At 42.2% G+C, this 26,321-nt stretch overlaps 2 protein-coding genes across 38 annotated transcripts in view; both read left to right on the forward strand.

Annotated features, from left to right (window-relative positions):
• Positions 1-26,321, forward strand: part of lmo7a (LIM domain 7a) — a 67,684-nt gene that overhangs the window by 36,031 nt on the left and 5,332 nt on the right. For 7 of the 37 annotated variants that reach the window (XM_023950996.2, XM_023950997.2, XM_023950992.2 and 4 more), the window contains 20 exons: positions 4,322-4,352; positions 6,073-6,186; positions 6,999-7,209; positions 8,835-9,081; positions 13,945-13,974; positions 14,561-14,675; positions 16,362-16,501; positions 16,839-17,505; positions 18,467-18,697; positions 19,213-19,327; positions 20,294-20,455; positions 21,205-21,389; positions 21,478-21,541; positions 21,707-21,763; positions 23,098-23,139; positions 23,778-23,803; positions 24,342-24,449; positions 25,187-25,273; positions 25,603-25,895; positions 26,043-26,099. In XM_023950996.2, the coding sequence (XP_023806764.1) occupies positions 4,322-4,352; positions 6,073-6,186; positions 6,999-7,209; positions 8,835-9,081; positions 13,945-13,974; positions 14,561-14,675; positions 16,362-16,501; positions 16,839-17,505; positions 18,467-18,697; positions 19,213-19,327; positions 20,294-20,455; positions 21,205-21,389; positions 21,478-21,541; positions 21,707-21,763; positions 23,098-23,139; positions 23,778-23,803; positions 24,342-24,449; positions 25,187-25,273; positions 25,603-25,895; positions 26,043-26,099 (2,982 nt within the window). The remainder of the gene's footprint in view (positions 1-4,321; positions 4,353-6,072; positions 6,187-6,998; positions 7,210-8,834; positions 9,082-13,944; positions 13,975-14,560; positions 14,676-16,361; positions 16,502-16,838; positions 17,506-18,466; positions 18,698-19,212; positions 19,328-20,293; positions 20,456-21,204; positions 21,390-21,477; positions 21,542-21,706; positions 21,764-23,097; positions 23,140-23,777; positions 23,804-24,341; positions 24,450-25,186; positions 25,274-25,602; positions 25,896-26,042; positions 26,100-26,321) is intronic. The other 30 variants (XM_078940024.1, XM_078940027.1, XM_023950993.2 and 27 more) reach the window with 16 other exon arrangements.
• On the forward strand, positions 11,131-13,274 carry LOC110017371 (LIM domain only protein 7). The gene has a single exon (XM_020712994.2). The coding sequence runs from the start codon at positions 11,457-11,459 to the stop codon at positions 12,303-12,305; it is 849 nt and encodes a 282-aa protein (XP_020568653.1). The 5' UTR covers positions 11,131-11,456; the 3' UTR covers positions 12,306-13,274.

Raw genomic sequence — 26,321 nt, forward strand, 5'->3', positions numbered from 1 at the left:
ATAGGTTGAGCAAATTCTGTTCTTCTGTACGTCCATCCAACCCTAGTATTTACACTTTAAATAGGTGATGTTCAGTGTCTTGCCCTGTGACATTTCTGCAGTTAGAAGAGTTGATGACAAAGCAAATGACTTGTAAATAACAGAAAACAGCGGCTGAGAAGCATTTCCTTCACACAGAGGAAGAATTATCTGCTGGCACAAATCTATGAAAATGTTGACATTTAGGGCCCCTTGGAGGGGAGGGTGATTGGATACACACTCTCACATACATGAATTTTAAAAGGAAAAGTAGGACCTAGGACCTTCTGTCCCATATCACATCTGAGCCCGGGGGTGTCTGTTTCCCTGTGGTGTGGGTTTTGGTCCTTGCCCCTGAGCGCTGGGCCTCGCCAAATTTGCAACTGTGGGCGAGCCTGGTCGGGCCATGTTTACAACACTTCTTGTGGACCCCCTCTTCCCCTGGGTGTTCTCCTCATGGGCGGGGGCGGCTGGCCCCTGCCTTGCTCTCCCTGTGCCCAACCATGGGCCGGGTGGGTGGCTGCCTGGAGCACGGGGCGGGTCTTCCTTGGGGGTCCTGGCTCGTGCCTGGGGTTGGGGCCGGGGATGCCCAGAACTCCTGGGTGGTGATGAGGTGCTCGTCTGGGGCTGTGGGCGCTCTTCTGGGACGGGGCCCCGGGTTGGGCAATTCCGGCGCGGCAGGGGGGCCGCTCTCCTGGTTAGACAGGAGCTGCACTCTCTGTCTCCCCATGCCCCCTTGCTCTCTGGCTCTGGGGGCCCCCGTGGCGGTCCTGCTGGCCCTGGCCTGGGCGGCGGATGTGATCACCCGGGGGGCGGTTGTTCTCTATCTGCTGTCGTGCGGGTGTTGGAGGGTTCTAGCTGCCACTGCTGCTGCGGCGGGGGTCTTGGAGTGGGGATGACTGGGCACTCTCCCTCCTTCTTTCTACATTCCATCATCCATTTTAAAAGAACATAAACACTCATTTGAGCACAGGTGTTAGCTCACCTTTGCACAAATAGTTTGCGTGATTGAATAAAATATTTCACACTAGTTGGTTGGAATGCATAAGTATGCGTGTGGGAACATTATTTGTATTGTGTACATGTTGACATGTGAACATTTTTGGAGCCAACAGGTGTGTTGTAACATCTGAGTGTGTGTGTGGACAGGCCCCGCCCTTATACACTTGTATTACATCTGAACCTCACTGTAATGATTATAACATCCAGAAACATTTTGCTTTATGCTGCTTCATGGTTTTACACCCCCCCTCTATAATCTCCCTCCTACCCCCCCCCCCCCCCCCTCTCTCTCTCTAACATCCCTCTCTCTTCTTCCATTTTTATACATTTATACATACATTTTATACATTCTTTGAGTCAGAGATTTTAAACATAGCTAACTGCTCTCTTCAGACGGGGGTCTTCCCCTCTGCCTGTAAGACGGCGGTGGTGAGGCCCCTTCTGAAGAAGAGTAACTTGGACCCAAAGATTATGGACAATTACAGATCTGTATCCAACTTACCATTTTTAGGAAAACTTATTGAAAAACTTGTTTTTATTCAATTACATAATTTTTTAAGTGAACATAATGTTCTTGAAAAGTGTCAATCTGGTTTTAGGACAAATCACAGTACTGAGACGGCCCTTTTAAAAATTTTAAATGATCTCAGACATAATTATGACTCGCAGAAACTTTTTTGTTCTGGTGCTGCTGGATCTGAGTGCCGCCTTTGATACAGTGGATCACCAGATTTTAATTGACAGACTTAGGAGTCGGGTCGGCCTCTCAGGAACTGCTCTTAACTGGTTTCGCTCCTATCTCACAGATAGACACTTTTTTGTAAGTATGGATACTCGTTCCTCAGGAGTCCATGAAATAAGTTGTGGGGTTCCCCAGGGTTCAATCTTGGGTCCAATACTTTTTAACTTGTATATGTTGCCTCTTGGGGATGTCATCAGGAGACACGGCGTTGACTTTCACAGCTATGCTGATGATACACAGCTTTACATCGCCGTGTCTCCTGATGACCTTGAACCTGTCAACACTCTTTTAAACTGCATTTTAGATATAAAGCTGTGGATGGCAGAAAACTTCTTGCAGCTCAACCAGGACAAAACTGAAGTTTTAATCATTGGTCCTGAAGACAAGAGAGAGATGATTTTACCCAAACTTAGGAATTTTAAATCTTCTCAGTGTGTGAGAAACCTGGGCGTTCTTTTTGACTCTGAGCTGAATTTTACTCCTCACATCAGAAACATTGTGAAAATAGGATTTTACCATCTCAAAAACATTGCCAGAGTCCGCCAGTTCCTCTCTCTTGCCAGCACAGAGGTGCTAATGCATGCTTTTATTTTTAGTCGTTTAGATTACTGTAATGCCCTGCTCTCTGGTTTACCCAAAAAGTCTATCTCAAATCTACAACTTCTACAGAACTCAGCGGCACGAGTTCTGACGAGGACCAGGGGGCGGGAACACATTACACCGGTTTTAAAATCGCTGCATTGGCTCCCTGTGCGTTTCAGGATTGATTTTAAAGTTCTTTTAATGGTTTATAAATGTTTTTATGGTCTTGGGCCCTCTTATTTAAATGATATTATTTTAAAATACGAACCCTCGCGGACCCTGAGGTCCTCTGGCACTGGCCTCTTAGTTGTCCCTAAGGTGAGGACCAGGACACACGGTGAGGCTTCGTTCTGCCATTATGGTCCTCGCCTGTGGAACAGCCTGCCGGAGAACCTCAGGGCCGCAGAGACTGTAGAGGTTTTTAAGAAGAGGCTCAAGACCCACCTTTTTAGTCTGGCTTTTATATGACTTTGATCATTCCTTATGTCTTTTATTATTCATCTATTTATTAATTGAGGTATTTATTTACATATTTAATTATTTATTTTCTTGTAAGGACTATTATTATATTTGTTTCTAATATGCACTTTTACCAATGATTCTTAGGTTATGTTTTAATCACTGACGTTTTTTATTTTTTTTATTTTTTAATTACTAACATTCTTATATCTTATTTTATTTTTTTTTATCTTTTTCTATTTTTATTGTTATTTTATGATCATTTTTATTTTTTATTCTGATGTTTTTTACTCCAGTGTTTCCTCTGGGGGATCCATCGTTCTTGGGCACCACCAGCTTGACCTGTAGGGCGTGCCGTTGCTGTGGTGCCCGTTCTGGTTGGGCGGGCTGGGGTCTCACTCTGTGGTCTAATAGCCATGGATGGGGCCCTGGGCTGCCCTGTGTTGGGCGGGCGCTGCGGCAATGGCCCCTGTGGTCCGGCTGGGCCTTGGAATGAATGGATCCCCATGATATCGTTTCCTCGCAGCAGTACCAAGCCAGACCTTCTTCAACTGCAGTTCTTTTTCTGTTCACGGTTCTACTGGGGTAACTGGGTGGGTGGGTGTGGGGGCGGGGGGGTGAGGGAGGGCTACCTTCTTTGTGTGATTGTCCTTTGTTTTCTGTTTTGAACAACTTTTACTTTTAATGACTGTTTTATCTGTTTTTATGTTAAGCGCTTTGTGTTTTTAACCAAAATGAAAGGCGCTATATAAATAAATAAAGTTTGAGTTTGAGTTTTGAGTTCCCTTCTTTCCTTTTCCGTTCCGGTCTAACACAAAAGATTTTCAAATACGATTAAAATGAATAAGGTTAGTTCAAGGTGAAAGTGGTGTATTTGTCAGCCCGTTGGACGTTATTTAGTGACATAAAGGAGAAAACAGACATCATTACAGTTTATTGGTTGTCAAAAACTGGCCTGTGAGAAATTTGAATCATGGTGAGTGAGAAGGCATTGTTGCCTCTTAAGCTACCGCATGACAGCAGGCATGAATTACACACAGATGTGATGTAAACCAGAGTTTAAATGCACATTTGTCACTGCTTATGTGCGTCAGCCACTTATGGCTGCCAACTAACATCATTAGACACGCACTGATCATGTTTAGTGACACATGCACTGTGGGGGGACAGCAGGTGGAGGGGATTTTTGTTTGATTTGATTCCAAATTTGGATCTAACATTATTCACTGACAGCAGCAAGCAAAAATAAAATAAAAGAAATGCTTTGAATAGGCAGATTATGAAATTACATGGACACATTTTGGACATTATCCAGCTGTCATTTGTCATTTTTTGTTATCGAAGTGTGTTTGTTTTGCTTGCAGGCTTTGTGTTGTGTTGGACTGTGAGAGTGAGAGCAGGGCTGGCAGTAGTCTGGATTGTACGCTCAGTTTCCAGCTCTTTCACTGCCCATCACATAGAACCAACAGCAATGCTTCATTCACACACTTCTCTCCTTTCTGCTTTGTATCCCTGCAGGCATCAAGAGACAGACAGGAGGCTAAAAAATGTAAGTTTTTTTCTACTAAATTGATTTTATGATCTTTCATGTATTACAAATGACACAAACTTGTTTTAGTCTGGTTGTGACAAATGATGCATTTAAGTAGTGTTCCTGCAGTTTCATTTTTGAATCATTTGTGCCCTAATTATTACTGTGTCAAAACTGAGTGATTCTATCCATCACCATGCTGCCTAACAGGTTTTTCCTCCTTGATTGATTACCAGAGATGAGATAAGATGTTATCTTTGTTTGTTTTAAAGCGGGGGAATCCAAAAAACGAGAGCATCCTACACAAAAACACGGCGGAGTATTAAAGCCAAAAGTCATAGGCTAAATTTTCTTTTCTTTCTCGCAAACGGATATGTTTAATGTTGAAAAAAATCTAAAAAAAAGTAACAAATTTACGAGAAAAAGTCATAAGTCAATGAGAAAAAACACCATTGTTTATAAAAAATGTGATTCTATTTGTGGAGCGTTATCTCCGGATAGGTTTATTGTTGGTGTAGCTGTCTTTCCGTGGTAAGCCGAAAGAAAATAGTCTATTTTATTGGCATAAGAACGTTGAAAATGCTGAAAACTGCACCTCTCAGATGGAAGCGTCACACAGACTTAGAGATCTTGTCTTTTGTGGAAGAAGAAAGGATTGAAGTGGACAGCTGCCTGCAGGGACACCGATGGCTTCATCCACTGGCTGCAGAGATCCCGCGAGCCACGATTCAAAAAATAAAACATGAATAAATTGTAAATTAAACAGATGAGCTTCCAAACATTTTTAATGTTATTAATAAACATTCGGCTTACCCGTTCAGATCCAAGACAGTTTTTTGAGTTTAGTCGGTCTCCACATTCACTTGCTCAGCTGTATGCTCACTTTGACTTTAATCTCGTAAATGAACAAGAAAAAAGTCGTAAATTTACTCAATTTAAATGTCGTAATACTTCCTTTTCTTTTGTCTTTTCTTTTTTTGATGATACTTTGTCGTACTAAAACTACAATCTCAATATTTTTTTTTTTTTTAAGTTTACGTTTATTTAAACAAAATGAAGCCTAAATACCTAGAAATCTTTATATTCACTCTAAACTCTTTAAGTATAATTTCTTATAACAAGAATATTTTATCTATTTATTTATTTAGTCATGATTTAAGGCTCTATTATGTATATTTAAGACAAGTTATTCACATTTGAGTAAAATGATTAATATAAACTAAAATTAAATGCTAAACAAAATTTAAAATTCACTATCAAACTTTGTTTTGAAAAACTAAACTTTAATCCAAAATAATTTTGGTTTTTGGTTTAAAAACAGAAAAAAAGATCTACACTCTGTATCTTTCTTCAAAACTTCATTACACAACATGAAGCATGGCTGGCAATGCCTGAGTATCTCATGTTTGCCTGCAGGTTTAACCCCTTGACACTAATTGATCCAAATATGGATCAAACCATTTCTGTTCCAAGCTTACCTTAATTTAGCATCTACCAGAAAGCTACATTGTACGTAAAATGTATTTTTCATTACTGGAAATAAATGCAGACATTAAGGATTTAAAGCAGCAAACAGAAGCAGAGTATTCTGAATAAGCAGAGCCAGAACTACCACAGCTGCTTATTTTGGCTTTGCATAGGGTTCTGAACACTAAAAAAGGATGGGGGGGGGGCAGTAATGGGACAGGCTGACTCAGATCCACATGTGTTATATAGCATTTTCCCTTCTCCTCACCAGGTTTTGATCACCATATACTGGCTTGGTAGAAGAGCTCAGAGTGACCGTCTCTATGACGGACCTTACCTGAACTTCAAAGCATTTGAAGGATTACTGGGCACAGCACTATACAAGGTAAAGCTTTCCAGAAAAGGCAGTTTCACTCTTTGTGTTGTTGGGAAAAAGAGGCTTAATTTGATCCTGCACTTAAATCCCATCTTACAGCCACTTTTCCTTATATCCTCGCTGGTATGTGTGAAGAAATGACTACACAGGCCAGAGGGACGGCAGTTTGCCAGCCGCTAAAACCAAACCTACATTGAGTCATGTGTGACCCGATCCTCTGACTTGGCTATTTTGGTCCTTACAACATGGTATACAGCTCAGATGTGAAAATAGCCACGTCTTCTGGAAAGACGGCTGCTTCCCCTCTGCGCTCGTGCCAGTGTTGAACTTGGCACTTTGCGTTCACATGGATTTATAGATGGTGTGCAAGACCTCTATAATTCAACTGACTACAGGGATTTTCAGTAATAGTAGTCAGTTGGAGCACATTTCGCTGGGCTTGGCTGGGTTTAATTTGTAGACCTGCATTGTCTGCCAGATTACAGGTCTGAAAATCGTTTTCCTTTTTAAGTGCCTGACAAGTTACGACTTGTTTGTGGCAGTTCCATTTAAAACAGCCTATAGTTTATAATCTGTTGTTCCTTCATGACAATGGCTGGGTGTGTGGATCATGGCATTGTTTGTTTTGACAAAGATGGATAGAGGAGAAAGACAATGATTTTATTCAGGGTCGCCCCGTATAGCCAGTGTGGTAGTGTGTGTTTACAGTTACTAATCCGGGTTTCTCACTCTGCCTGGGTGATCTGGGTGAAAGAGAAAGGCTGACTGTTTTTAATTGGCACCTCTTAATCTGAGCGTGCTCCTGTGTGTGTGTGTGAAAGACTCTGCAGGAATCATCCAGTCAGAGAAGCAGCACCGCCAGAGACAGCGGTTTTGGAGACAGCTGGTACTCGGAAAGAGAGAAGCTCCACCACCTGGGAGGAAGAGGAGGAGGCAGACCCAGGAGAGACGACTCCCTGGACAGCTTAAACTCTATGGGCTCCCGCCCTCACAGCGACTCGTCTGACACCACTCTGAAAGGCAGCAGCGAGGGTGAAGAGACGTAGCCACAAACACACTTCAGACACTTCTTCAGTAAAGAATAAAGCTTTATTAATCCCACAAAATGACCTTGTTAAAAATAGCAGTTAGATAATAAATAAATCTAAAAAATACACCTAAAAATGTGTCTATGATAGAGTCTGATAGCTAACAGGAAGAAAGATCTGTAAAAGTGCTCCTTCCTGCAGCGAGGTGTCAAAGTTTCAGACTGAAGGAACATAAACACTCACTTTGCACAGGTGTTAGCTCACCTTTGCACAAATAGCTTGCGTGACTGAATGAAATGTTTCACATGTGTTAGTCTGAATACATAAGTATGCATGTGTGAATGGTAATTGTATTGTGTACACTTTGACAAGTTTGTATGTGAAGATATTTAAAGCCAACAGACATGTTTGAGTGTGTGTGAGGACAGGCTCCGCCCCTTTAAGATTTATTATAAATCTACACCTGACAGTAAAGATTACAAACTTCCAGCAACTTGTCACTTGTGGCTTTATAGTTTACGATGCTTTATCATTTCACCCCTCCAACATCCCAATCTCTTCTTCCCTCGTCTTTTCCGTCCGGTCCAACAAAAAATCACAACAAAAATAAAGTTTGGCCTAAATTACAAAAGGGACAGACTCCATCCTAGAACGGAGCTGACTCTCCACACCAGTTTGTAGATCCTCGTCCTGTTGCTGTTAGTGCATCTTTTCCCCATCAGCTTACGGCGTAGTAAAGGGGCAGATGAAACAACCCCATCATAAAAAGATTCTCCTACAAACTCTGAAGGACCTCAGTCTCCTCACCCTCGCTTACAATCTCCGGATGCTTCCCCAACAGCTTTTTGTTGTTGCCAAGCGACAACAGCTGATCGTGTAAACAACTGCTACAGACACACAGCATGCACTCATTACATGTCCATCAAAAACAAAACACAAAAAAACAGCAAGCTAACATGGAGCCATGGTAACTGGAAGCCTGATTTGCAATGGTTGAAAACAAAACTTCCAGCTGCTTCTATTATTTCTTTATTGAACAAAGTGATGCTTTTCTCTGGAGGATGATGATACCAATTCATGTTGCCATCTAGTGGTGCTTCTCTGCAGGTCATTACTTTCATCAAAGGAGAACAGAAACACTAAAACACTATAGTAGTCATGTAATGTTGAAATAAAGAAAAGCAGCTTGGTAACGCGTTTTAACGCTTTAGATTGGGGGGCTGTAAAACACTCAATAAACCGTTCATAACAACACTGTTAATATATTTATTAATCCCATACAAGCAATTTATAAATGGATTGTGAATAGAATTCACAAATGCTAATAAATGTCTTTATAAGCAGCTTAATACCACATTACTCATGTTTGCTAATGTCTTATAAGTAGTTTATTAAGGAATATTTTAATGTATTTATAAACAGCTCATTTAAACTTGTAAGTCAGTTGTAAGACATTTACAAATGCTAATTAATGAACTTATAAGCAGCTTACTAAAACATTACTAGTGTTTGTTAATGTCATATAAATAGTTTATTAAGGACTCTTATCAAAGCCCCCAAACACCCTCATTTACCTTTTCTAGACCTGTCTCAAACCAGCTTGCCTCTTGTCTCTTTGGTGTCTCTCAGGTTGTTACAGTGAAGAAGAAATAGACACCATCATCAGAATGGCTCAGAACAGGGACTCCAAGGGCTACCGCAGGATTACAAACATCCTACCTAGCGTTAGCGCTGATTACAACCGGTTCCTGCCCACCAAAGACAAGCCGTCCGGCTACGTACCGCCTCCTCTGAGGAAGAAACGGGGCGAACGCAATGAAGACAACCGGCGCAGCTTGAACTACGGCAGCATGGAGGATGAAGGCCAAATCACCAGGTACCCTAAAAATCCATGCCTGCTTTTGTCTGTTTGGAGTGGTATTAATCAGTAGATCACATGATTAGGAATAAATATTCCTGGCTGGTGCTAGAAGCACAGACGTTTTTACCCTCATCTTTGTTGTGTGTGAATCCTTCATGGTTCTGTGTTTCATTTGTGCTGTGGAACAACGTTCAGTCAAAGTCAGGTTCCCTCTGAACGCTATGAAATCACCAAAGTATCCCAGAGTGCATTGCCAGCAGATCATCTACAGTGGGCCTTCGATTACGACAGCGGCAGCGACTCAGACTCCAATCGACCGGACCCCGATCTTGTTCTGGATGATCTCGCGAGCAGACGTTTCCGTAGTCCCTCCCCAGCTCCTCCCACCAACTTTGCGGTGCCCATCGGTTCCCTTGCAGGTCACAGGGGGTCTAGAAGTGAAGAGGGCCCCCACCCTAAGGTCACTGTAACTTCTGACGTTGCACCTCAGCACAGTGTGACCTGCCACAGGTCAGAGAACATGAAACTGCCGTGTGACGTGGCTGCCTGAGAGCAAACTACAGCGCTTCTCTTACCTGCAGCTTGCATGGTTGATTTGAACCATGAGCAGTCTCTAACATCGCATCAGTTTTCTGTTTGCTGTTCGATTGTTTTGACATTTCAGCTGTGGCTCCTCTGTGTTTGCCGTTCCTGAGTCAGAAGAGCTTCTGAAAAGACTTGAGTTCGCTCCTCAGATTTAACCCGCATCAGCTTGCTTCGTTTGCGTCATTTCATCTGAGGCCGGTGTGCCAGTGGAACGCTCCTTTTTTTTATAAACGTGTGCTCCGCCGTTGTGCTGAAAAGTCCTTTTTTTGATGCTTGTGGTTGGCCGTTTTATTTTTTTCGAGCAGCAAGAGCGGGAGAGGGCCGCCCCCCAAGCGAAGCTCTGTGAAGGTGGACCACTGCAGAGCTGTCTGTACAGAAAGCCTGTTCAGGGACACATACGAGGACTCTGAGGATGAGGATGATGAGGTGGGTCACGCTGACCCCGTCCAAGACGATCTTTATGCTCGTAAGATGGGCATAAAACCCCAGCCTGCAGGCAGTGTGGCCTTCGACAAGTTTTTACCCAAGTTTTGGACACCCGAAGAGGACTTGCACGTGCAGAAGATCAAACTGGGCTCTCAGAGGAGACCCTGGTACAAGAAGATGCAAGGCTTCAGGTGTGTGAGGGGCGCCAGTATAAAAGCACCATTCACATCATTTCTTATCTCATTTTCCTTCAAAATAATTGCATGCTAATCTACAGTTCTTCATTTTTCCTAATATCTATTGTTGTTTACTGCTTTCTCTGTGAGCCACACCTTCCTCCCACTTATGTTTTCCTCTTCTCCCATGCTGTTGCCTCCCATTGTTTTCCTCCTCCGTCCCCCTCCCCTCATCCATCCTGCAGTAGCGGTCAGAAGTCGGGCTCTTCGTCAGACGACTCAGAGTGCGACATGAGTCCTTGGCTCTCCTCTGCCCCCTCTCCTTCCAGCCCCTTTCAGTCCCACAGCCACGAGGCCTCAGCTCAAACCACCCGTGTTGTTGGGAAAAGGTTGACACAGATGCATGACTCTGACGATGCAGGAGTCTTTTAATTTGTAGGAGTTTTGCTGGAAAATATTGTAACTCCAAGAATGACTTCTAAACTAACAAGCTAATAAAGTATGCAGAGAAGCTGCTGGTATGGCTTTAACTCTTTAAAAAAGCTGTGCGCTTGTACTGAAGGAAATTTCGTTCAAGCTTGAATTCGTTTTTTAATCCCTATAGCCTTTCATCTCACATTTGGTCCATATTTTCTGCCCTGTAGTTCATCATCATTCCACTAGGGGCAGTAGAAGGACTTTTCCTGGTCATTTCAAAATGGCTGCTTTCATGAAATCTTTTTTGGCGGAAAAGGTTTTAGCTAATTTTTATAACTTTCTTGTGAGAACAACTCATTTATTGTTTTTTATTTTATTAAATGACTGCATGGCGTATTAAAAATGCAAAATTTGTTGATAATTCATTCTTTTTTAATACAGTTACGCAATGCGAAAAATGTCTTACATTTTTGCCAGTGGGTAGATAAGGCTCCTTTGTTGCATCTCAAACTAACATTACCGTGAACAAAAACTTATCAAATCACCCAAAGTATCATAATTAATACTATCTATATCTAATAGATATGATGATATTACAAAACTTTTTTTCAAAGGATTGAAAAACAACTTAATTCTAAAAACATTATGTCAATTTTTTGATGTAGTGGACTTTACAGGCTAAATGAAAATAAATACAATCCTCATTTGACAAACATCAGTTTGAATGTTTGCAGCTGTTTGCTGTGCCTTTTCCTCCTTTTCTAACACCTGGATCACTCCACATGCATGCTCTCATCAACTTTCTGTCCTTTTTCTCTTCTTTTGCCACTTTGCAGTCCACATACCCAACCACACACTCTTCCACAGCTCCCCAAGAAACAGTCCTCCCTGTTAGAGACTCCTCCATTGATCTTTGCTCCCCTGGACCCCACCTCAGGTCCCAGGCTGGTCAAAGGGGAGAGGTGGCCTCTGCTGGGGCGGCAGGAACCCCCAGATCACTTTGATTATGACAGTATTAATCCCGACTTGGAGAATGACGACATGTTTGCCAGGCGAACCCTGTCGTTTCAGTCCAACATCGATCTGGCGTTGGTGAAGTCTCAGCTCTCCGTCAAGCGTAGACTCTGTACATCATCGCCACAGCTCAACATTGTTACCCAGCAACATCGCCCTGGTGACGCGGAAGAAAGCGAATTTCCCAACATAGAGCAGGACGACGTTGTTTATCGTAAAGAGAAAACTACACAGGCACAGCTGCAAAGACCACTCTCCGGAGCGCCCGACAACTACTCCCCCATGCCAATCCCAGAGCCGTGGGCCCTCCCCCCTGAGCTCAAAGCCAGACTCCTCTGCCCTCCATGTCCCCTAACTCATGACACAAAAGCAGATACACCGAATGAGCCTGAGAAAAGGATGAATACTACAACGGACGACATGCTAATCAGGAAGCTCAGGGATTGTTCGGATCAAAGCCAGCCGTCGCTGAGAGGCCCTTCAGCTCGTCACCGGAGTCCCTCTGTGCCGGCCTCCTTCAGTAAAGGCGACCTGCAGAAATGGCAGGCAATCAGGGAAGCCAGCCAATTAAGACACAGGAAAAAGCTTTTGGTCGAGAGGCTAGCTGCTCTGAAGCTATAGAAAAATACATTTAACCCAGTCTGACAGTCCTCTGGATTCTGTAGACCTTTTTATTCTGTTTCTGCTTCATCGTCCTTTTAGAATTTAAACCTCTGATGACAAATTGAACTTAATTTGCAAATGAAACTTTTTGTTTCTGAAAACAAACTTTTTTGGACTTTGATAAAAATATTTGCCCAGTGTTTTTGTTGTCTACTAGATGATCATTTTTGTTTCAAAACTGTTAAATTTGACTGCATAGATCAGGGATGTCCAAACTTTTTGCAAAGAGGGCCAGATTTGGAAAATGTGTGAGGCCCAACCAATCAGCCTAACATTCTTTAAACCCATATCATATAAGTACATGCAAATTATCTGTTTAGTGAAAGTGTCATTGCAATGGCATAACTTTTCCTTTCTTCTCGTATAACAGAAAAATAGCTAAATACATTTTTGTAAATTGCTGTGAATTCCATGCACCATTCTTTCCCAGTTATCTTGGGTTAATTAGTGGTAGCCCTCGCCGTCAACTAATTTTTTTTAATATATATAGATGATTGTATTGTTTTTGTGTATTATTCTTATTTGATTGCTTGAAATAAACCATTTCAAATCAAAAATCAAATCAAATATACAGTCGATATGTAGAAATGAGCTAGAAAGTGTTGCCGCAAATTTAAAATGGCTTATAACCTAATTTAGCCAATCACAATCACAAAATCCTACACGCAGTTGTCGGAAAGTCCTGGGGGCCGCATATTAATGATTTTATGATGGAAATTTGGCTCACAGGCCAGACTTTGGACATCCCACAGATAATTTTTCAGGAGCGATTTGAAATCATCCACAAAGTCTGTTTCATATGTGCAGTGTGATTTATGAAGAAAAGGTGGTGAATCCCGAGCAGAAGAGTCCCAAACTATGCATGTCATCCTGGAGTTCTTTTTCCTGTGATTTCATATGAACAGAATAAAATCTTGATGAAAGAAATGACTGACTTCCTGTCTGTGATTGAATCAAATGGCTAATTTTCTTGGTCACCAATGTGACACAAATATATTGTTTTCCTCTCCTTGAGGAACTTTTCGCTGAGTGCCACAGCGGGAGAGTGTGGAAGGGCAGAGCCCTTAGAGATATCCAAACACAACATGAACATTGTGTCTGCAACAAGCGGGGACATTTAACGTCTGCTGTGCCAAAATGAGAGAGTGTAGAATTTCCCGCTCCTCTGAGAATAGATGTGGACTCCTTAGTGACCTGAATAGAAGTCTGCACTACAGCGTTTGGGCAGAAATGTAGCAAAACTTCACACAAAGCAACCATTTAACCTGAGTCTGAATCCATCTGGATTTACTTCACTCCCATATGTAAAGTCATGTTTCCAGTGACATCATGTTGGAGCCTCCTGAAAGGCGGTATTGTTTACAGAAAGACACATGACTGGAAACCTTGCCAGACCTAGTGCCAGGTTAAGGAAATGTGCTTTAAAGCTGCGACACACACTCCATTCTCTGTATGGTAGAGTGAACGCAGACTAATGCTGGCTTTGAACCTGATCGAGTCTCAGCAGCTTCTTTCCAACTGCTGTCAGAGACTCACTGTCCAGAACCGATCTGCAAAAAAGTGACTTTGTTGTCTCTGGTTTTCTCCGGCTCCTCAGTAAGCCACCCCTGCTAGGAAGTATTCCGGGGTGAGTATTGGGTTCCCAGGAATCAGGAATGTTTCCATCTTTTTCCCTGCAGCTGCACCATCCTGCTTTTGTGTTCTCACTGCTGCTAAATGCTGATGCGGAGCGATGCGTGGTGGATGGCTCTGGGCCTTGTTCCGCGTGGGGTGGAGCTGGTGTACTAAGCTCTTTAAAATACTAAAATGTGTGTGGATTGACACAAAGGCAATTTCCTGACCACCTCACAGTCCGGAGGTATGACTACCCTGAACTGTCTGATAGTTTTTTTAGATATAAATAAATCTTCACAGGTAAGTTTAAAAGAAAGCTTATTTCTTATGCATGGCAGGAAGGGTTCAACTGCTTCTAACCCACAGGGCTTGGTTTACCTCACAGTTTTTGTTGTCCTGGGTGCTGCAAACTAACACTTTTCTGTGGACTTTTTACGCATTTTAACCCATTTGGATGCAGGCAGTCAGTGGAACTTTTATTAGGTTTTGATTAACAATTTCACACCACAGCTTTTGCTTGAAGGTGCATGTGTGTAGAAGTTATCAACTGTCTGACTCTTTGGGTGTTTCTCTTTTTTTGTCAAAATTTTCCTGCACAGGAGTAAATCCACCAGTGACATTGACGCGGATGCCATGGCCCTCCGGCAGCTTCGGTTCGAAGAGCTGCAGAAGTACCGTGAGCAGATCAAGGAGAGTGATGATAAATGGCAGGATGTAAGTATATGGAAAGTTGAAAGAAGGTTTTTGAGGACAGAAGCAATCAAAGCTTCCCTCCACAGTGAAAATCTGACTTACCTGTTGCAAAAACAACAGATATTAGTCAAATTAAATGTTTATTTTTGCAGTCAAATAATGACTAATCCTCGTAAGTTTGATGTATTATTATCTGTTCTTTTGTTTTGCCATCTATCTATCTGTCTGTCTGTCTGTCTGTCTGTCTGTCTGTCTGTCTTCAAAGGATAATTTCAGGGTTTACTAGATTTAACTATAAATATGAATCTTAGTGTTGAATCAAACGTCTCATAATTCATTTTAACTACGGTACTTAGAAATCTATTGACAACTGTAATTTACTCTAGTTATGCTGTCTTAACCACATGAGGAGTTCTTGAGTTTAACCAGACTATTATAATATCTCAATGACTTAATTTTTCATAGTACCCAGTGTCAGTCAATCTGTTGGGCACTTAGCCACCTTTTTGATTCAAAAATGTTCTTTAAAGGTTTTGGTGAACCTGTAGAGTCAAGTTATTTTAAACTGCTAAACAGGAAATTAAGCCCATATCACCCCACTTCCACCACTGTGCTTCGTTCAAATGCAGTTTTGTTGCATTTATCAAGGTTTTTCTAAAAAAGCTTTTGCATGACTTTCCTGCTGCCTTGTTTTCCTTTCGTCTTTTTTATTCTACATGTTTTTTTTTCTTAAGGCACTGCACTCTCTGATTTTATAGGTTTTTTGTCTTTTAATCTAGTCATAGTTGAAATTAGAACTGGTTAACTTGCTTTTGCAACAACCGATTCCCTAAATTTAACCATCTAAACAGGTGAATGTGTGTTGTTGGTGATTTATGCCTCTGCAGTTAAAAACACCGTTTTGCTGCATTGTAAAGACTGTTCTTGCTTCCAGATTGCAAAGTTGAGAACACATATTGCAACTTTGAAGGATTGTCTTTATGTGAGATAAAGATATTTAAAGTCCTGTTCCGATCATCTTTTGATCATTTTTTAAAGCGTTCCCAGTGGTCTTTTAATAATCAGGATGACGTTTTTAGCCAAAATCAAAAAAAAACTTTTCTAGGACATAGTTCTTTCCATCACAAATTCATTCTTTTTCAAACTGCATTTTTTTGCGTCGGCTTCTGATTCACATTGATTTGATTAAAGAAATATTCTAAAATACACTTTTAATCTTAATTTTTGTTATATGTTCTCTATCATCAGAAAAATGCTACTAGAACATGCTAAAAAAAGAAAACAGAAAACACAATTTTCATCAAAGTGGGTCTTTAAACTTTGTAAAATATGCTGTAGATATAGTTAACTAAAAGAACAATGCAGCAACATTATTCCTAACAGCAGGTATCTGTAAATTTTAAGTAAAATATAATAGTTAAGGGAATGCTTCCCTCCAAACATGGATGACTGTGCTGCCCAGAACTTAAGCGATTTGTCTCACAGCAAACTAAATGAGTCCTAAAGCAGCATTTAGGTCACTCAGTCCCCAGTACACAGGGGAGGTGAGCTGGGTGGAGCTTCAACCTCACAAATAGAACACCTTCAAATGATCTCTTTTCTTGCATCTCTCTACTTGTTTCTGCTCTCCTCCTCTGCAATGACCGTCTCACCTGGAAGCCTTTAAGATGTGTCCCATCAGTTGATCTTTGTTTTTTCCTTTTTCAGGACTTGACCAAATGGAAAAACCGGCGACGAAGCGTCAACTCGGACATAGCGAAGAAGAAAGAGGAAAGAGAGAAAATTGAGCAAATTACCTACGGCGACGACAGAAGGTCCAAGACCTTCAAGGAGATGCAGGAGGAGAGGTGAGGAGAAATGTGCCTTATCATGGTCAAGATGTGCAAATAGACGTAGTGGTGCTGCACACTCAACCTGTTCCTTTTCTGCTCCTTTTCTTTAACCTTCAGAGGAGGGATCCTCTGTTAAGGTAATAGAGTAGAAGTTGTGTGTGAGAGCTTTCAAACAATGCTGTTATGTCAGTAGGAGTGGTTCACACAACTGTAATTGTTGCTTTAAGCAGTGTGAAAGTGTAATCTAATCATGGCTCAGCTTTCCATTTCCATCTCTTTTTAAGCTCTGCTTGCAGTTGCCCTCCTTGATCATCAAGCACACCCTTAACCCTTTATCCCCCTTTTTCCACAGGGAAAGTAAAACAAAGAACCGCATCAGCAGTCGCCTCGCTTCGCTTTCCTTTCTGCATGACAGTGAGGACGACTCCGAGGCTCCTGTCATCAGCCCACTTTCCCGCACGCATCTTTCCAGAAGCTACACTATCGACGCTCCATATTTTTCATCCCAACCCTCTGAGCCCTCTGTGAAGCCGGAAGATTCCCCAGCTTCCTCCCCGCTTCCTTTTCAGCCATCGCCTCCCACTTCCCAGCAAGTTGCCGACAAGGCTGTCGCATCTCCCACTGCCGCCACTCCGGCCAGTCGCAGCTCGGTCCTCAGCTCCACCACTCCCAAAGCTCCGTCTTTACAGAGGAGTCAAGCAGTAGACGACCCCGGCACAACCAGAGAGGCACAGAGCACGAACACTGCCTCCATTCCCAGCTCTGCTCAGAAGGCACCCGAGCCAAAGCCTCCATTGTTGGGCACACAGGCCAAAGCGGAGGCCCCCCCACTCGCTCTGCACAAAGAGGAGCCGCAGCTGAACTCAATGCAACCCAAGCCTCCTGAGTTTTCTTGGGTTTCGTCCTCCCTCCCCAGGAGCTATCAGAAATCTGATAGCTTACGCCTAACCTCAGTTGTCACACCAAGGCCCTTTGGGACCCAATCATCCCGCATCAGCTCTCTTCCCAGAGCCCAAACAGTGAGTCCTGCTGATGGTTCATTCATTTTGAGTTTATCAGAGTTATCCAAAAGTCTGCAGTTACTTGGGAAACTTGTGAATTTTTTGGTAGTTACCAAATTATTTAAGGTATTTTGCAGCTCTGACCTGAACTTTAACAGCCATATCAAGTCAGTAACATCAGCGGCATTTTACCACCTGAAAAACATTGCCAAAATCAAAAACATAATCTCAAAGCGAGACCTGGAGATACTTATGCATGCATTTGTCTCCAGTAGGTTAGACTACTGTAACGGCCTGCTCACCGGCCTGTCCAAACGAGCTGTAAAACAGCTTCAGTACATCCAGAATGCTGCTGCTCGAGTCCTGACCAAAACCAGGAAGTATGATCACATTAGTCCTGTGCTCAGGTCTTTGCACTGGCTCCCTGTACCTCAAAGAATAGACTTCAAAGCAGCTCTGCTTGTGTACAAGTCTCTCCATGAGTACCAAAGTACATCTCTGACATGTTAGTGCCATATGAACCATCTCGTACTCTGAGGACCTCAGGGGCCGGCCTCCTGTTGATACCCAGAGTCAGAACTAAACAAGGGGAATCAGCGTTTCAATATTCTGCAGCCAAAATCTGGAACAGCCTCCCTGAAGGCGTAAGACAGGCCTCTTCTGTGTTCATGTTCAAATCTAGACTTAAAACATTTCTGTTTAGCCGTGTATATGACTGAAAGGTCCTATCTGCACCTTTCTTTCCTTCCTTTCTTTTTAAATCTTTTTTTTTTTCTCCTTTTCTTTTAAAGTAAATTTTATGTTGATTATTTCTATGATGTATTGTGATTTTAATGCATTTTTCTGTTTTGTGAAGCACCTTGAATTACTTTGTGTACGAATTGTGCTATACAAATAAACTTGCCTTGCCTTGCCTTGCCTTGCAGCTTTACCTGTCAGTCTGTGTCGCTCTTTACCAGCTGTCTTCATCCCCTGACAGATGGATAACTCCCATCAGCGTGTCAATGGCAGTGCCAGCATTCCTCAAAAGACCTCGGTGCCAAGCCGGTATCAGCAGTTCATGACGTCAGAGGATGAGGCTCAGTCCAGCTCAGCACAAAGCAGCGAGGAAGAGGAGAAAGATGAGGTGAAGGAGGATGAGAGGCCCAAAGAAATGAGCATCACCAGTGATTCACCTGCCAGTCCTTTGATGAATAGCCAAACCAAGCAGGTACTGCTTTTTTGTCTTCCTTTTCTTATGCTGTTGTAGTTCATTTCTGCTTGAATGTCTTTAAAACTCATTTTGATGAAAATCATGTTTTTAATATGTTCTTGTGGATTTTTTCTCATTAGGGAAGACAAATATAAAGAAAATTCAGCTTAGAATTGCATTTTGAGTATTTTTCAATTCAAATCATTGTGAATCAGGAGCAGACGAAAAAATGCAATTTGAAAACGATGTGGAAAATACACTGAGCGGACCACAAACTCCCTCCCTGTGATTTTCTAATGAACTAATGCCACTTTCTTGAAACCATGTCCTAGAAAATGACAATTTTTTTAAATTTTGGCTAAAAACAGCATAATCATAATTAAAAGACCACTGGGTCACTTCGAAAATAGATCCAAAGATGATCGGAGTGGGACTGTAGTTGTTCAAATCACTTCATATTTAGTTTTTTGACCAAAATGTGTACATTGTCAGTAAATGTAGTCGTCTGTTGCCTTTTCTTGTTTGCATGTCAGGAGAACTTCTGTGAGATGCGCGTCAACCTGAACCAGAAACCCAACAGCAGCAGAGACTTTGGATTCCAGTCAAACTGGGACTCGAAAGGAGTTCGTGTCTCATCCATCCAGCCAGGTGGATGCACACACTTTTTAGAAAATTACCTTGAAAAAAAAAGGATTTGTGCTTCCAAAATAGGGATGTGTATGTTTCCTTTTCACAAGGATACGCATTTCGACGTATCGTCCACAAATGGATACATAAAAGATTTGACAAACTTTGTGGCAATACAATAGTCAAATTCTCTTAGAATGTTTTGTTTTTATGGTTTTTTAAAAAAAGGCTGTTATATTATTTTTGTATTTAAAGTGCTGTGGAAAAAAAGGTTAGTTAATGTTTAGTGCACAAAACACACATCCCTCGCTGTGGTTCACCTTCAGCCAGCTATGATCGATCCAACTTGGTAGAGGGAAGCTTGTGATTGGACGTCTTTTTGTTTACAACAGAAAGAGAAACTGACTAAATTTGTCAGAAACCAATTATTTACTTCCCGACTGGTTTGTTCCCTTTCTACCAATTTAATCTTGTTAGTAGTTCTGGCTTTAAACTAATACTGTTGTTATTCTCAGTGCAAGATCACTTTGTTTTTATACATTTCTAATACAACGTTTTACTCAAACAATATATTTCTAAACTGCAGCTCGTCTTGCAAGCAGTTATAAGTTTACTGTTAGAATCAACCTTCAAGATTGGTGGGCAGAGATCTGGTGTGGTTAGATTTGCAGTCCTGGTTGGTTTTCAGCAGGTTTTTTGTGCAGACCTACAGTATGTAGGACAGTGTTTATGTGGGTCAGATCTGCAGGGCCCAAGCCTCCATTTCTGCTGCAAATCCCTACCAGCATCTGACAAAATGCTACGCATTTTAAACACGCTCTTGTTAAAGGGACACTTTCTTTATACAGTTTTCTGTCTTTTTCAGTTAAATCTTGTTCAGCACAGACTCTTATCAGTTTTTCTATGAAATTTTTAAGCGATAAGAGCTGTCCGAGTGTTCTTGAGGATTAGTCAATTCTTACCCCTCCTGAACTCTGCATCTGACAGAAAGCTCAGCTGAAATGTGCCAGCTCCAGGTTGGAGATGAGGTTCTGACAATCAACGGCCATAAGGTGGCAGAAATGAGCTACACAGAGTGGAAGACCTGCATGGATCAGGCCCTGCAAGAGGGCAGCCTGGTCATGGATGTCCGCCGTCATGGCCAAAACAGTGAGTCGTCTGCACACTGAGTGTGTCTGATCGTGTGGGACTGAAAACGAGCGCAACATTTGATGGTTACATTCCAAGGCTGACAGTGCAGCTCATGCTTCATGAGCTGCTAAAGAGTTTTGACACTTTAAATTGGTCCAGAAACTATTGTGAAGTCTTCCATGAATGATCCCTTGACAGCTTAATGATACAGGGGCTGCAAGCTTCCTCTGTTACTGTGTTTTTTTTCTTCTTTTTTTTTTTTTTGCCTGGTGATGTAAAGCTGGTGTCGTTTTAACTGTTGTTTTTCTGTTTTATTTTGAATTTTTCTTTTATTTCTATCAATTCTTTCATCCTTTTGTTATCTGTTAGCATTCCTCTCTCTCTAGCTATATCCGTCTTTTCTCTGGGAAACTAAAACTGTTCAAATCGTGCAGCTTTTTCATCCCAAAAGTGTTCTGCGAAGCTCACCTGAACTAACACAGAGGTGCTAGTTACCATGTTTGAGTAAAGTCTAGAAGTGACGGAAACTTTGTTTGGGTTTTTTTAAAGGCCTGCATGGCTGGGGAAGGTGGTTTCTCTGTTACCCCCCTGCTGCTTTCCTACCATAACAGCATAATACCATAACAGCAACCCTGTCTCCTGCTTTATATATTTTTTTTCTTTTTGTAAATTCTGGGGTTCCCTCATACAGACCACAAAAACGTGCTGTTATGTTCAAACACACAATTTTTTTGTCTGTTTTTTGCCATTGCATTTATCAAATGCAGACTGGGTCAGAGACGAACCTTCCCTGCCATATAAAAGCCATAGAACCATCAATCTGACCAGTACGGATCATCCGACAATTCTAGGTCCCCCTGGCACAAAAACTGTCAGTTCCAGCCTGGATCTCACCTCCCACATTCCCCCGGAGACCGTGCCAAGCAAAGAGGCCCCCGCTAAGACCGCTGTCGTAAGTGACCCGCGAACCCAGCAGCAATTTCTGGTTTGATTGTTCTGGGTTCTCTAATGAGTTTGTATCCTGCTGCGCTTCCCTGCAGGGGGTGGCGTCAAATGGAGTGAACGGGAGTCTCCACGAAGAACCGGTGACCATGAGGAACAAAGGTAAAAGACCAGAACTCACATTCACAAAGGTTATGAAATGTCCACAATTATCTCTGCGCAGAGCACAAAAGCCATCATTCTTTAATTCTGTGATGAGAGCAGTGCAATGTGTTAGCCATGGAAATGCTGTTCCTCACTCTTTCCTGTTCTCCATTTTCCATGTAGAGTCAGAACCCATATCTTTGAAAAACTTAAAACGGAGGTCAGAGTTTTTTGAACAAGGTAAAAATAAAGGCATCTGGAAGTGATGTGGGATGCTTTTTCATTATGACTGTGTGTTTCTTTCTACAATCACCAGCCACTTTATCAGGTACACCTTGCTAGTACCGGGTTGGACACCCTGTTGCCTTAAGAACTGCCTTCATCCTTGGTGGCATAGATTCAACAAGCTACTGGAAACATTCCTCAGACAGTTAGCTCCATTATGTTCATGTTAGAATCACACAGTTGCTGCAGATTTATCGGCTGCACATCCATTATGTCAATCTCCTGTCCCACCACATCCCAAAGGTGATCTATTGGGTTGAGATCTGGTGTCTGTGGAGACCATTTGAGTCCAGTGAACTCATTGTCATGTTGAAGAAACCAGTCTGAGATGATTCCAGCTTTATGACATGGCGCCTTATCCTGCTGGAAGTAGCCATCAGGAGATGGTACACTGTGATCATAAAGGGATGGACATGGTCAGCAATAATACTCAGGTAGGCTGTGGTGTTGGAACAATGCTCAATTGGTACTAAGGGGCATACAGTTTGCCAAGAAAATATCCTCCACACCATTATACCACCACCATCAGCCTGACCCGTCAATTCATGGCAAGATGGATGCCTTCATGTTTTTGATGCCAAATTCTGACCCAACCATCCAAATGTTGCAGCCGAAAGGGAGACTCATCAGACCAGGCAATGTTTTGATGAGCCTGTGTGAATTGTAGCCTCGGTTTCCTGTTCTTAGCTGACAGGAATAACCCCCACTGCTGCTATAGCCCATCAGCCTTAAGGTTGGACGTGTTGTGTGTTCAGAGATGCTCTTCTGCAGACCTCGGTTGTAACCAGTGATTATTTGCGTTCCTGTTGCCTTTCTATCAGCTGGAACCAGTTTGGCCATTCTCCTCTGACCTCTGGCATCAACAAGGCATTTCTGCCCACAGAACTGCCGCTCACTGGATATTTTCTCTTTTCCACCAACAAACATGCCACTTTCAAAGTCGCTTAAATCACCTTTCTTCCTTATCCTGATGCTCGGTTTGAACTGTACCAGATCAACTTGACCATGTCTACATGCCTAAATGCATGGAGTTGCTGCCATGTGATTGGCCTATTAGAAATTTGTATTAACGAGAAGTTGGACAAGTATGTCAGATAAAGTGGCCGGTGAGTGTAGCTGCTTTGTCCTCTGTGTTTTTTTTGTCTCCTGAATTTGCATTCTCCCAATTCATGTGTTGAAGTGACCCCTGAAATGTCAAGATAAAGAAAAAAAAAAACCTTTACATGTTTTTCCTCTCACCTGTCTGTAGCCAAAGCTTAAACTTTGTGCTGTACCCTTCCCTCCTTCAGGTGGCTCAGAGTCCAGCGTCAGTGCGCTGACCTACCTCTGTGGTAAACAGGGCTGAGCGTGTCATGACCTACCTGCCTTCTCTCTGCTCAGTCTGGGATGCTGGCATGCTGTTCAAAGCACCAAAATTCAGTCAAACCTTAACAGAAAAACTAACGTCTTCAAAAAAAACAGACAGTTATCCTGCGGCTGAACAGCATGGCACTATTGCAGCCAACCAATCATAGCTTCATAAAAATTGAACAACCTGTTCTGTTTGTAGTGTTTTGTCACTGAGTTGAACAGGCTGTGGAGTTCACTTTGTACTTTGTTGCAGGCAAAGATATCTGCATGCATGCCTTTGAAGTGTGAATGCTTTTGTTGCATGCATGATTCGGATCTCATCTTGTCATCCTTATGATTTATGGATTTTTGTATTCGGAAATACGGAGATGACTTCGAATGAAGCCTGACTTTAATCAGCTGAGGCTGGTTGCAAAAAAAATTGCTTACTCTTTTGGTTGTCAATCAAATTTTAATTATGGATTTGCATCATAATTAAGAATCAGTTTGAATTTTTAACATGCCTGTCAAATTTGAGTAAATAAATTGAGTCCGAGCACTGAAAATGACTTGCTTATATAATATTCTATTCACTAAGGAGCATGAAAAGAGTTTTGACAAAATATTCTCTGTTTTTCAGGAGGATCAAACTCCTCTATGCCAGATGTAAGTAGTTGGAAGTATTGCTCTGCTTGAAAACTGCACCGCTGAGAGGGTTATATGTTCACCCGGTGACTGTTGGACGTGATCATGTGACTCTGTTGTTTTGCTCATTAGAAACACTTGGTGAAATATGATGTCACTAAACCACAGCTTTTTGAAAAACTGGCAATTGAGACGACCTGACAGACGTTGGTGCACTAGTAGAGCTCAGGGTTAGATGATCACCTGTCAATCAAATGTTCATGCCCAAATGTGTGACATTTTCAGGTCAAGTCAAACAGAAAATTCTGAGATACATGAAAATATGCCCCAGGTACAGGTGTCTTGCTCTTACCATGAGCATGGTAGCTAAAATCTTTCATTTTTATTTGTTAATTAAGTATTTTTATGTTCATAAGTTACAGTAACAGCTGTATTTTGTATGTATAAGCAGACAATGTTGTCATCAGTTTGAAACCTGGCTTTATGCTTAACCTCCTGCTCTGTAGTAGCATCTAAGGCAGGAAAGCAGCACCTCAGATAATTTTCTTTGTGTCCTCAGATAACTGTTCCTGCCATCACTCCACCATCCAACCGCTGGACGTGGGACCCAGAAGAGGAGCGCAGAAGGCAGGAGAAATGGCAGATGGAACAAGAGCGCCTTCTACAGGTTTATACTAAATCCCATTTATCTACCTTAATTGCTGCCTTTCATTTCCAATCTAGTCTCTCTGTCCTTCCTAGTTTGCCTAATTTTGTACTCCAGCAAACCTTAGCTTGCTCATTATTATTATTAAGTTTTCCTTTTCACTTATGTGACCATTCAGTTGCATGATGGCACTGAGGTAAGTCATAAACCCATAAATCCTTTAATCTTTATTTTTTTCCTGCCTTTCAGTCTGTTTACAGCAAAAACAGCAAATAGTTTAGGCTAAAAGGAGGTCTGCAACTATAATCAAATTAATACAGATAATAAATCGGCTCCAATCAGACAACTGATACTATCTGTTGAATATCCAAGTCAAATGTAGTCAAATCTGACAAAAACACTGCTCTGGAGGCCTATTTCTGGATGGAGATCAGAGGTGGGAAAGCAGAGTACTGATGTAGCCTGGAGGGCTTGTTAACTCCTCCAGTCTTTTTTCCCAGTTGGATAAACGACCTGATTTCCCGATCTAGACTTTCCAGCCCGGCAAAGTCCATAGTTTTTTTTTTTTTTTCAGAGCGATTGCATAACATGTAGGTGATTTTTTTCCTTCTGCTTGAAAATGCAAAATATGCACAAAACAGAGCATCTGGAAGGCACCGCTTTCTTCTTATTTCTATTGTTTTATGTGTTTTTAGGGGAATAAAATACCAATACATGAACCAGTGAGAAGCCCCGTAACCTTATTCCTTTGTTCTCAGGAAAAATACATGCGCGATCAGCAGAAGTTGCAGGAAGAGTGGCACAAGGCTCAGCAGGACATTTCTACAAGCATGGGCCAACAAGAGGTACCTCAGCCACTTTCATTTGTTCAAATCAGAAGCTGATTCCTGAAAGATCAGCTGGGGGTTGTGAAGTCTAGCAGTGATAGGCACTGGCTCGTTTAAATGCATCCACAGATCTCTAAATGTGCTTTTTACAATCCTAGAAGTGGAAAAAAATGTGATATTTTAGTTAACAGAGCAATGTAAAAGCGGAACATATCCAGGAGACATCACCAAATGCTTCTGCAACAACAAATTTAACAGAATGTTGAAACCTTTTCTGGTTTTCTCGGTTGCCCTTCACCTGAATGTTCCTGAGGTTTCTAAACTCTGGTTCTCCTTTTCTCTGGTAGCATCTCGAGGTGAACAGCAACAACGTCGGCACTCACTTCCCTCTGTCCTCCTCCTCCGTCCCCCAAACCGCACCTCCAGCGTGGGAAGAGGAAGAGAGGAAGAGGAAGGAGGAACAAGAGCGCCAAAGACAGGAGGAAGAGAGGAAGAAGAGGGAGGAGCAGGAGCGTGATCTGCTGCGCCTCGAGGAACAGAGGAAGAGGAGGGAGGTGCAGGAGGAGCAGAGGAGGCGACAGGAAGCTGCAGAGCAGGAGCGCAGGGAGAAGGAAAAAGCTCTGGAGCAGCAGCAACAGTGGTCAGCAATAAAAATCTTAACGTGTCTCTCATCCCCACATTGATCCTGCTTTTATTTCTGCCCTGTAACCATGCAACTAACCCATATATTTGCTTTATCCTCCTGCTTTAATACCCCCCTGCTTGCACACACCTCCCTTTTCCAAAGGGGTGGACACTTGCATGGCTTTGCCAGTGTCCAGCAACCACTGTCCTTTACAGACAGGTCAGTACAGACTGTTGGCCAAACTGCATTTGATTCCTGTCTAGAAAATCTTCTAACCATAAACTTTCCTGGATCTCATCAAGGCCTCGTTACCGACGAACAAAAGTGCAAATTAATGACAAAATATAATTATAAACTTCAGAGTTAAAGACTTCAATCCTCTTCTACGTCACACTTACAAGCTTTTTCCACCAGAATTCTTTGCGTCTGCTCCTGATTCAC

The sequence above is a fragment of the Oryzias latipes genome, chromosome 21, assembly GCF_053564925.1.
Source record: "Oryzias latipes strain Hd-rR chromosome 21, Olatipes_Hd-rR_3.1".
Classification (NCBI taxonomy): domain Eukaryota; kingdom Metazoa; phylum Chordata; class Actinopteri; order Beloniformes; family Adrianichthyidae; genus Oryzias; species Oryzias latipes.